General features: G+C 37.7%; 1 protein-coding gene across 2 annotated transcripts in view; it reads left to right on the forward strand.

Moving 5' to 3' along the window:
* The window catches only part of AMOTL1 (angiomotin like 1), a 703,914-nt gene that overhangs the window by 590,542 nt on the left and 100,759 nt on the right, over positions 1 to 12,613 (forward strand). For both annotated transcript variants that reach the window (XM_044071263.1, XM_044071264.1), the window contains exon 9: positions 7,276 to 7,466. In XM_044071263.1, coding sequence (XP_043927198.1) covers positions 7,276 to 7,466 — 191 coding nt within the window. The remainder of the gene's footprint in view (positions 1 to 7,275; positions 7,467 to 12,613) is intronic.

The following is a 12,613-nucleotide window of genomic DNA, read 5'->3' on the forward strand; positions in this document are numbered from 1 at the left end:
GACTTCACATTTGCTTTCTATATTCAAACAACCATTCATGTACCTTACTCACCAGTCCCTATGTGATCTGTTTATATGAACCATTATCCCCATCTATATTTTTACCTAAAATTATATCAATAAACGTAACCTTAGCTTTGACAACCATATTTTACCGACGTAACGCTATTAATTTCAAAATACTTTTGATGGACACATACTCGTTCAATCCTGGTGGAACATGGGCCATTGTCCTAATCTGCCACATAATTTCGTTAACCTCAAGTTTTGTTTGCCACGGACCACCCCTTAAATCACTTCGTTGTTGTTGTTGAAGTATTATAAATTGAAATCTATGATTTGGATAGTCCAAAATGTGCTTGGCTAAAGCATTTGTTGTATCTTTCTTATTGATACAATATATATATATATATATGCTCATATATTCTTTGTTTTATTTTTCTCTCCGTTTTACCTACATAATATGAGGAACAAACCTCACAGCATGCTACGTAAACCACACTTTTTGCTTCACAATTATATCTACCATTTACATAATAAGTTGTCTCTCTTATGGTCACTATGTTGCCAATTTTTATGTATTTACATTGTTGGCATGATCCACATTTGGACATTCCATAATTTCTATTGTGCTTAGTTTTTCTTTCCAGTAAAGATTTTAAATTTTGGCCTCTTCTATATGTTGTTCGAGGCTTATTCCCCAAAATTTTATTCAAACAATTATCCTCAACTATTATAGACCAATTCTTATTAAGAATCTCCCGTATTGTTGTATAATCCAAGGAATATGTACATAAAAAAATTAAGCCTCAGGTCTTGGCTTATATTGTGTACGTCCATGTCATTATATTCCAAAATATTCTCTGAACTATGGACATATCCATTTTGTAATAATGGTTTAAAATGTCCTGTAGCTCTTTTTATACTAACTTTGTGTATAATATTATCCACTAGTCTTTCTGGGTATCCCCTTTTAATAAACATAGATTTAAGTACTTCACATTCTATAACATAATCACTTACATCAGACACCATTCTTGCTGCCCTTACTATATGGCCTTTCACCAACTGCTCTTTTTTGTTGAAAGGAATGACTGCTAGTAAAATGCAAAAAGGCATTAGAATGTGTTGGTTTTCTATAAATTATGGTTTTATTTCTCTGATGTATTTTATCCTTAGCTATATTTATATCTAAGTAATTTATGTTGTCCAGCTCTATACAATAAGTAAATTCTAAAAAGTTGGTCATCTTAGTAATCTCTGCTATAAAGGGCTCTACGTGTTCCTTACATCCCTTCCAAATTAGGAACATGTCATCTTGGTATCTGGTGTACCATTTGACATTCTCTTGGAATGAACGATTTTTAAACAATAATGATTTTTCCCAGTGGGCCATGATACAATTTGCAAAGCTTCCGCCGCAAGGTGACCCCATCGCGACTCCCATTCTCTGCAGATAAATAAGCCCATCAAAGATCATAACATTGTTTACCAACACAATTTCTAACAATACTTCCAACAGGTAGATGGTTTTATCATCGACTTTTCTTAAAGTCATAAATTCCCTAGTCCATTCTATTCCTAGATCTTGTGGGATGACCGTATATAAATCTTTCACATCGATTGTGAGAAATATACCACTATCCTCATATTTCAACTTATCAATATTCTCTAGAAATTTCCAGGAATCTCTACAAATTTGTAATTCCTGTTGTAAAAATGGCTTAAGTGTATGATCAATAAGTGTAGCGCAAGCATATGTTATTGAACCTCTACCATCCACGACAGGTCTGAATGGAGGGTCAGTATAGCTTTTATGAATTTTAGGGGAGCCAAAAAGGTCAGGAATTGTAGGTGCTGACATAGATAAATAATGATAAATATCTATGTCAATAATACCTTCAAGGAATAAATCATCCAAGATACCTCTAATTTTATTGTAGGCCCCATTCACTTCATTAACACTTACTTGTGTATATACATTCATGGACAAATACTTTTTCATACATATGTTGTACTCACTCTAATCCATAAACACCAACCTGCCACCCTTGTCGGGTTTCATAACTCTTAACACCACATGCATTTAATAGGTCTAGAAATTCAACTTCATTCTTGGTAACATTCATTTTGTTGTTTGTATTTTTACTAGACATAGCTCTAAAGTCCATTTCACATATTTTTTTCAAACGTGCTCAAAGATGCATGTAATGGAGGGTTAAATAAACTGGAAACCCTTAAGATGTTGGTTAGCGAAGAATTTGATCCCATAAGTGCTGTAAGATTTAACTTACTCACAAAAAGTTTTAAGTCCGCTATGATTTTCACAATATCAGTCCTTCTATCAGGAACAAAGGATAGTCCCTTTGAAAAAAAGTCAGCCATTTCTTGTTCTATAGTTAGGACCATATAGTTGTATATCTTGAAATCCCCTTTAGAACTTATGAGAATCTGTGGCCCCTGTGGCTCCTGTTGTAGATTGACTATCATCTCCTTCATTGATTTCAGTGATTTCTCCTCTGCCCTTGATTCCTGTTCATGTTGGAATTGTTGTAGCACCCATTGTGGCCCCTCTGAAAACCCTGAGAATTGTTTGTATTATTGTTACGGTCATTATGGACACCTTCCTGTTGAAGTGATTGTGTTCTATTAGTTTGGGCATTGTTGTTGTTGTTATTGTTACTTATTCTTTCACTATGGCAACGGTTGTGCATCTACAGCTTCAGCATCAGCAATATCTTCGTTGGCTACTACACTATTTGTTCCTGTCCACTTTTAAAAGATCAAGTAACTGACCAACTCAAGGACTCCTGGCAGCTATGCTGTTACTCCTCACAGCGCTAAGTCTTAAAATAAACAACCCTCTTCCTGACCACCACTGTCCTACATCTCTCTCAGCCCGAGAATATTTGGATCTTAGTAGTAAACAGTGAAGACCTATTTGTAAGTAAAATGTATATAGTCTGTCTTTTGTAACAACTGCTATACTCATTACTCATAGACTAACACTTGTTGACACTACTGTCCACAACCAGTATTGTTATGCCTATAACTTCCTACTTCCTACTCTTCCCCCTAAAGGTTGTACCACTTTAATGCAATCTGAATATCTTGTCTAACTTCCACTTTAATACAGATATGTATGTATTTACTCATGCATATATATCTTTACTCATACATGTCCATATTTACAGCTGTTCCACTACAGGTGCTTGTATATGTTCCATGTAAAATTGATATTGTGATTGTGTCAGTGTCAACATGTTATACTAGTGTGATTGTACCACTGTGAATGCATTCTTTTATTCAGTTTGTTTTTACATAATGTGAACTATTTCGGTGTGCTACTGTTTGTAATGTTCTTATGTTGTACTGTTAAAAATTATGCTAATCTTTAATTTACCTGTGTAAATTTCTTTTGTATAATGTGCTGTGTTATATGAACATAGTTTTTCCTCCCTAAAAAAAAGGAGTTCAAGCTCCATTTTTGGTGCAAGACATTGCTTCCAGTAATCTAGAGGAAAAATAAGTCAGATGTGCTCAGAGCTGATTAAATTAAATGAAACATTGAAGGAGTATATCAACTCAAATAGCAAAAGGCTGGAAAAATGGAAGAAACTTTAAATAGATATTCAGATGAGATGATAAAATTCCAAAAATCAGAGATCATTGTGAAGAAAAAGCTGACAGAGTATGAGACTGCTCAAGAAGAGATGTTTAAAAAAAATGGTAGATTTAGAGGACAGGGCACGTAGGGAAAATCAGAGGTTTTCTGCTATATCAGAGAAACTAGAAGGAACAGAATGTATTGGTTTTATGAAGGTACAAATAAGCAACTGGACTGGGATCCCACAGCAGGAACTGTTAATTGAAAGGGCACACCATGTGTATGTTCCAAATAAGGCCATACAAAAGCAGCCAAGACCTTTATTAGTAAAGATGCAAACCTACCAGCAGAAAGAGTTGATCTTGGCAGAACTGTGGCAAAAGGGAAAATGATTATTCACTGTACACCAAGCAGAAGAGAAACAATTTATTCCAGCAATCAGGAAATGTCGAGAGGCAGGTGTGATATTCAAGCTGTTGTGTCCAGCTGTCTTCAGAATATTTTTTTCCTGGAAGATCAAAGTCATTTTGTGATGCAGAACAGACTAAGTGGGAAATGCAAAAGTTTGTCCAACAAAAAAAATGAGCCATCAAGCAGAAAGGGACCCAGCTTCTCATTTTTCTCATAATAAAGTATATGGAGAGACTTTGCCAGTGAAACCTTTTCTGCTGTTCCAAAAAGGCTTGGGAGATAGAGAAAAGCAGAGGAGTTGACCAGAACAGTTGGGAGCACCATGGAATTAAACCAGAATCTGAAGTTGGGAGATGAGGCTGAGCAGGAAGACCAGCAACATGGAAAATAGAGAATAAATCAGAGACTGCAAAGCATCAGTCACATTTGTGAAAAAAAGCTGTCTAATAAAAAGGGAAAAGAGTTTACTTTTGTTGATTTTGTTAAACTTGTGAGGAAATGAAAGGCATTTGCATCACTTCATCTCATTAATCTTTGGAAGCACTCTGAGGGGAGGAGGAAGGAAAAGGTAACTAAGTAAAATAATTTATTTTCTTAACAGTATTTATATGAAACTTTTCACAATATAAGTTGCATATTTTGTAGTAAAGTATTTTAGTTGTTCTTGTATATGGTAAAGTTATTAAAGCAAACAGATGCATTTTTACTTCCTCTTCTCTTTCTTTCCTTCTTTTTTGTTATCAAGAAATGTAGAAAAAAGAAAAAAGAAAGGTGTTAACAGTGCAAAAAAAGAGCATAAGCTAGATAAAAACATATTTAACTTATTAAGCTGTGATATTTGGTTGCTCAGGTGGGAGATGGAGTGTAAAAGCACACAGATCATAACATATGTAGAGCTGATATGTTTTCTCTTACTATTGCACAGGTGAATGTTTGGATTAAAACCCTTAGCTTAATCTAATAACATATTTTAAGTGGAAATAAGTAAATATGAGAACACAGAATATAATGAAATGTTTTCCTTTAGTAATAAATGATTCGGCTTATCTTTCAGACTGCAACACTGGAATATATTTTTTTTCTCTTACTTTTCCATGGAGGCAAACTGATAATAGAGACTAAAAGGCAGAACAAGGTACTGGGAACAAATAATTAGGGAAGGAAAGGTAATAGAATGGGAAGAAGCCAAGAAGACATTTGGATTGCAGGTTAGTGATTGTCCTCCCTATCATGGACTGATATCAGAGTACAGACAAAGAGAAAGGGATAGGTGAATCCTAAATGGAAGACCTGCACTGGTTGAGTTTTTAATTTAATCTAATTTAAGCAGAAGATGCTGTTAAGAAAGGGGTAATCACTGGAGCATATACAATGCTGCAAGATAACTATAGCAATCAATAAGAAGAGGTCAGAAAAGACTGGAAAGAGATTAGATATTCAATTCACAAATAAACAATGGGAGGACATATGTCTGGCTCCCAGATATGCAACAGAATCTGAAAGATTTAGGATTTTTGCCTGGAAATGTTTGCATAGATACTTTTATACCCCAAGCAGACGCCAAAATATTTTTCCCAGGTAGATGGCAAATGTTGGAGGTGTGATGGGGAAGAAAGAGATAACTGTGAGCATATGTTTTGGGAGTATATAGGAATACTCTGTCATGAATACTGGGCAAGCAAATGAGTAGAACTAAGGAAATTATTTTTGAGCTGGGATACAGGATCTTAATTGCCTACACATAGTAAGGCCTTGTTAAGTTTAATACTGGTGGCTACCAAAAAAGCAGTTATTAGAAAATGGAAATCAAAATCTAAACCAGTTATACTTGATGTAGTGAATATTGTAACAGAGATAAAAGTACTGGAAGTAGGATCTTTAGCAAAGGATAGGAGGATATTACATAGACAAAAAAATGGAAATTGTGGTAACAATACATGCACAAACATGTTTTGGAGAAGGAATGAGTTTTAAAAGAAGGCAGGAACTGAATAGATTATACTATATGTAACAATGTATGAGATATATAATGTTTTTAAATATGAAGTTATTAATATGGTTTGATTACTTTTATATAAATGTATGTTTGCCTATATCAAAAGTGATAATTCAGTAAAAGTGGTTAAAAAACAGACACCTGGGTTTTCTCATTTTAACTAATATATTTTATGCTTTGCTATGTAACAGAGTCTTTAAAGTCTGTAAAGCATACAGGCAGATAGATAGATAGATAGATAGATAGATAGATAGATAGATAGATAGATAGATACATAGATAGATGGATAAATATATAAAATAAAATACAGTCCATGACATATGGCCAGGGCTGTGTCTGAAGAATGTGCACCAGGACTAACCCACTCACCCAGTTAACAAAGAGTAAATAAAGCTGTGTTTGTAGATGTGGCACTAGACCAAACAAGAAGTTCACTGCTGGATAACATAGCATTTAAAGTATGGATTGTTATCAGGTGAGATCTGAATAGCCCACTAGCACAAAGGTGGTGACTAAGATTTAGTAATGAGCCCCAGATGTTGGCTAGAATGCTAGAGAGATGGGAGGTGTGTAGGACTGAGCTACTTTGGCAGTTTTCCTCCTGGGGGAGGAAGGTGGAGGACAGGGTTGTACTCAGTCATTTAGCGCATGCCATTGGAGGATGAGAACAACAAAATGTCCATTGTTTTGTTACAGGAAGAATAGAAGGTGGTGTAAGGGTCATGCCTTGGCATGCATGCTCTGTATGTGTGAAAATTATGGGCAAGTGGTCTCACTGTGGACAGGTTGGACTCTAATTCATCTCAGACATGCTGTGGCACAACATCACTGCTTCTTGCTTCAGGAAGCCATTCACCATGATGCAGAACAGGGCATATATCACTTTATGACCACCCACATTCTTTTGAAGATGAAGTCGCTGCTCCTGGAGAGGCACAATGGGGGGGGGGGGTCATCCCATGTTGTGCAGCTCATTTGGGTGATTGGTTGGAACAATAAGGAATTTGGAAATGGCACCGATGTCATGAGTCTGGGGCTCAGTAGATAGCATGACTGTTTCTACCCAAGAGCATAAGAAAAAGTCAGCTGAATAAATGCATCCAAGATATTTATCAGTTACAACAGCAATGTACAAGACTTAAGATAATGACATTTAAATGCAATGTAAAGCATAAGCAATTAACATTTATAACTGTCTGTGTTGTGTATTTCTGGACTACAGATGTTACATATTCACATGCACAATGTATTTTGTCTACAGCGTCTTGGAGGCCAGCAACCAGCTACTGTGCCTGGGTACAATGCCCCAGCTCTGATGGAGCTTCTGAGGGAGAAGGAGGAACGAATCCTGGCTCTGGAGGCAGACATGATGAAATGGGAGCAGAAGTATCTGGAGGAGAGTGCCATGAGACATTTTGCGATGGATGCTGCAGCCACAGCGGCAGCTCGAAGGTGTGCTACTATTTTTTCATATATTCTGTTACAAAGCATCCAGTGGTGGTGTACTTAAGTGTTAATGATCTGTGCCATTAATGCCCCAGCATCACATGGCAATCGGTCACTGCATGTTATTTAAGAGAACTTATGTGTAGGTGGATGCAGAAAAGGTTTTATGTTTCACGGGGGCGGGGGGTTGTTTAGATCCCTGTTTGTGTTTTAACCAACTACCTGTCTCACTGGGAAACTAATTCATTCTTCTCTGTCTCCTATTATCGAGCGTATGCCTCAGTGGAGAGGGATCATGGTCAAGAACTGAGGCTATAACTGTACAGGAGCTTCTACTTGCTTTTATCTAAGCATTTTTTGTTGATTCTAGATTAATGCTGCTGCTTCTGAGGTAACAGAATGTTGTGACTTTATACTGACTTTTTACTGAATGTCTGGTGCCTGCGTAGTTGCATGGGATTTGAATTAAAAACTCTGTTATTTTTGCCTTGGGGTAAAGGCCAGATTTCCATCAGCTACTGAACAATAGTTGGCCCTTTTTTCAGGTTGTGGAACTATGGCCATAAATAATCCTATTTAGAAGACATGTGATAGATGAGCATGTTCCTGCAGGAGTGTTTGTGTGTTTATATGTTTGTGTGTGTGTGTGTGTGTGTGTGTGTGTGTGTGTGTGTGTGTGTGTGTGTGTGTGTGTGTGTGTGTGTGTCAGTCACACCTCTCAACTATCCAGATTTTCACAAAATGTCCAGATTTTTACCTTACATTTTTGGTTTGTTTCTCATAAAATTGCACTTTTCTGGCAAATCATTGGAAATAATTGAGAATTATAGTAAAAAAATAATGAAAAATGTTTGAGTTTCAGACTTCATACCCTTCAGAAAATTCATGCTAATGCAAAACCTTTTGTGTTATCAGCTTTCTAAGTGTAAGAGCAATATGTAACAGTTGTCCCTATTTTTGGGCTCTTGTCCCCCCATTATTTATGTCTTTGTCCAGATTTCTTGCTCTAAGAGGTTAAGAGGTATGTGTGTATGCACACAGAGAAGGCATATTTTCTTACCTAACTAACGTGCAAACTTCTGGATATAATATCATACAATATGCATTATGATAAAAATGTGCATCTACCCTCTGCTGGTACTAATGACATGTTTCTTACAGGATAGCATATTTGGAAGGAGAGTTTGTTTCAAAATATACGCTGAAATATAAAATGTGTTTAAAATTGCCAGTAGAGGTCAGTAGTTCTTCTGGAATGCATAACATAACTGATACCTCACTACTTAAAAAGCATGTGATACTGTTATAAAAGATGGTGGCCTTATCATACAAGGTATTAAGCAGGCATGGTTTTGGTGTGATTAGACAAGGAAAGTAGGCCTGATACTCAGATCATACTTTTCCACTTCTGATTATTTGCAGCCATTTTTTACATTTCAGCATAGATTCCATAATTTCCTTTAATGGGTTTGATGATTAATAAACTTATACTGATTCATTAAGTCATATACACACTTATGCAGACTGAAACAAATAGGGCAGACTGAAGACATGTAATTCATGTAACCTGCATAATTATTCTCCTAATAATCAAGACAACAGAGAAGTTTTGGTGTAGTGACTGAAGAAAATAAGTGGAAATGTCTGCTCACCGGTATTGCTGTTGAATGCCTGTAATGAAAATATCTACACAGTTACAATAATAAACCTTAAACTTTAGTCATGTACATCATCATTTTAAATCGAGTTTCTGGCTACTGAGACTTGTCTGCATACACAGCTGGACATAAGCTGATTTAAGTATATTTTCTGCACTTATTTAAGATTTGAGTGAGTAAATATTGTGTGTCTTGCATTCAGTAAATACTGTGTGTGTCTCTGAATCTCTGCAGTAGTTCCCCACCCCCCCTCCCTGTTTCTTGTTGTGGTGTTAATCTTGGGTGGCTTTGGAATTGCCCGCCCCTGCTGTAAATCTCTTTTTGCACACTCCTCCTGGACCCATCTCATTCGCTCACTCAACTGAGTACATTGAGATCATATTTTGATTTTGGATACTCTTACCAGTCCCATCTGCTCTGCAGTGTACAAAGAGAGCACTTGGGAAGGGCATTCCCCTATAGTATCTTAATCTGCTCTGTTTCCTCCATCTCAAAAAAAAAAAAACATTTTGCACTTCATCTGCCTTACTGTATTTGTGTTTCTTCCTACTTTATTACCTTATTTTGCTTTTACCTCTTTTAACATTTTAAAGTGGAACCTGTATGTTGAGAGACAGCCTTACAAGACTATCTGCAAATATATAGAGCTGAGTATATTTTTCTGTATTATTCTGTATTATAGAGCTAAATTGTTGCTTAAATATTTGTTGTCTTACTGTTCTGCAAATATACAGAGATCAGTATATATTTTTTTGGTTTTATAATTTGCACTCTGATTCCTCACATCTCTGTTGAAACTGGTTTCCTCACTCCCCCCTCCCTGTTCTTGGTTGTAGTTTAAATTTGGTGGCTTTTGCAGTGCCCACCCCACTGTAGATTTGATCTAGGACTCTCCCCCAGTCCCATCTCTTTACCGCATTCTACCTAATAAACCCTTTCTGCACTTGCTTTTAGTCCTTTTTAATTTAATTACATTTTTTCATACTGTGTGTGGACTAATATTGCTACATACTCAAGTGTGCCAGCTTGCACTGCATGTGAATTGTTTTTACTGCTGTTTTTGCTACTTTTCTGAAAAAAAAAAAATATCTGCTTTTACTGTATTTGTGTTTCTTCCTACTGTATTTTGCTTTTGCGTCATCTTAAAAGTACTCAGTTGTATTTATTACTACTTGGTGTATCTCATTCTAAGCCTTTTAGTTTAAGCACTTGGGCTTCCGACCAGTTGTTTTACATTAAGTAGGTTTGTGGTCTGCACTGTGGTGGCAGAACAGGTAGCTTACATCCTTCTAAGTTGGGAACTGCTGATTGAGGGCTCAGTGTCTGTTATTCTAAAAGTGTATTAATTCTGGTTTAAGCACTTGGGCTTCAGGCCAGTTATTTTACATTAGAAAGGTTTGTGGTCTGCACTCTTGTGGGAGGAGAGGCTGGATTCTGCCCTTCTGAGCTGGGAATTTCTGGTTAAAAGCTTATAGTGCCTGCATATTTGAACTGTTTCTTACTGAAATTGGTACACCTTGTTTGCTGTAGCATAGACTAGATCCAGGCCTGCTGAATGTAGCTTTGCTTGTATGCTTGTTGTTTGTTTGCTTGTTATTTCCCTGAAACGCTAATTCCACCTAAACCGCGGCTTTTCATCGCTTTTGTGGATCCCTAGTGATATCTGCATTGCTTACTGTACTTATTTCCTTGTTTCACTTGAAAGAAAGTTACTGTTTGTCGTTTTTGCATTTAAGTTACCTGTAACACATTGCATTTAAGTTACCTGGCACTTGCTCACTAAAGCAATTATATAAGTCAGCACTAAAAAATTAAAAGCACTACACCCTCACAAACTCCCCTTGAATAATGTTCCTCATTAGCCCTTTTTTTTCAATTATAAAGGAATTCCCAATACTATTCTAGCATGTCCAAAGGTCAGTTGTCAATCTCCTCTCTGGTCCAGCTGGTGAATCTGGGAATCTTGAGGCAATGTTACAACTGCCTCATGTACACAGACAACCCTCTCCTCCTCCCAACAAATTCCAACACATGTGAGAGATGCAACCATATAGCCATACTGGAGGCTAAGCTCTCTCAACTCAGTAATGGCGAAACCAGTCAGGAGGAGAAGGAAACCACACTCACTACAATTCCAGTCTCACATAGACCTACCACGACAGCAAACCAAACACATAAACACACAAAAACATACTCGGAGGCTCTAAATAAAAATCTGCCTAAGCAGCAGAGACCTCCAAAGCAGACACCCAAGCAAACGCTACCCCAAAACAAAACACATGCAACACATAGCTCACAAAGCCAGTGTGCCAAACAGTCACAGCTCTTAAGGCTAAACAACACACCTGATACACTTGTAATAGGTGACTCTATCATCAGGCACACTGACGTCCCGCTCACCAGGCTGAACAAGGAGAAGGTCACGGTGAGCTGCCTGTTGGGCGCTAGGATCCACCACATAACACAAGCACTCAGGTCACTCCAAGGCAAGTACAAATATGACTCAGTCATTGTCCATGCTGGTGTGAATGACCTGAGACGTACCTCCCTGGACTACATGAAAAGAGACATAGAGGAGCTCTGTGAGCATGTAGCCCAGGCCGGTATGACCCTGACCTTGAGTAGCATCTTACCCTCACCAAGAATGATGCCACAATATGAAGACAAGATGATCAATTTCAACAATTAGCTTAAGTATTGGTGTCATTCAAAGGGGATCCAATGCCTGTCAGCCTGGGATGACATGCTCGACAAGCCACGATGCTTCACTAGGGGCGGCTTGCACCTGTCACCCCTGGGCTTTCAGATATTGGCAAAGGCTCTTGCTACCCCCATAGTGCCTTTTTTAGGCAAGGCTCAAAAGACAAACCCACCTCCATAGGTATCACAAGGGATAAGAAACTAAGAGTAATGCTACTCAACGCCAGAAGTTTAAACCTCAAGATGCACACACTCAAAACTCTCCTTAGCATGGAGAACATCGATATCTATGCATTAACAGAAACCTGATTCAAGGCTCCCAGAGCACCCCAGCACTACCAGGTTATACCTCATACCATGCTTTTCGGCCCCAAAACTTGGACCGAACCACAAAAGGAGGGGGAGTATCAATATTCGTCAAAGATACCCACACCTCCAGGTTGGTGGCACAGCACGAAGCATCAGAGACTATCCATGTGCAACTAACAGTGGGTAAAACTGCCTTCCAGTTTATAGCCTGCTACAGACCACCCTCCCAAACCCAGGAACCCCACTCAGCCTTCCTGAGAACACTGGAAAATATGAAGGTCTCTCCAAACACCATTATATTGGGTGACTTCAACTACCCAAACATAGACTGGGAGCATTACTCTAGCTCCAATACCCTAGCCCAAAGGTTCCTAGAATTTATAAACTCAAATGCTATGGAACAACTTGTTACCACTCCCACAAGAGGGGAACACATATTGGACCTGATCATCACCAACATGGGGACTCTATGCTCCAGACCAGAAG

The sequence above is a fragment of the Protopterus annectens genome, chromosome 5.part0, assembly GCF_019279795.1.
Source record: "Protopterus annectens isolate FY-2018-M chromosome 5.part0, PAN1.0, whole genome shotgun sequence".
Lineage (NCBI taxonomy): Eukaryota > Metazoa > Chordata > Ceratodontiformes > Protopteridae > Protopterus > Protopterus annectens.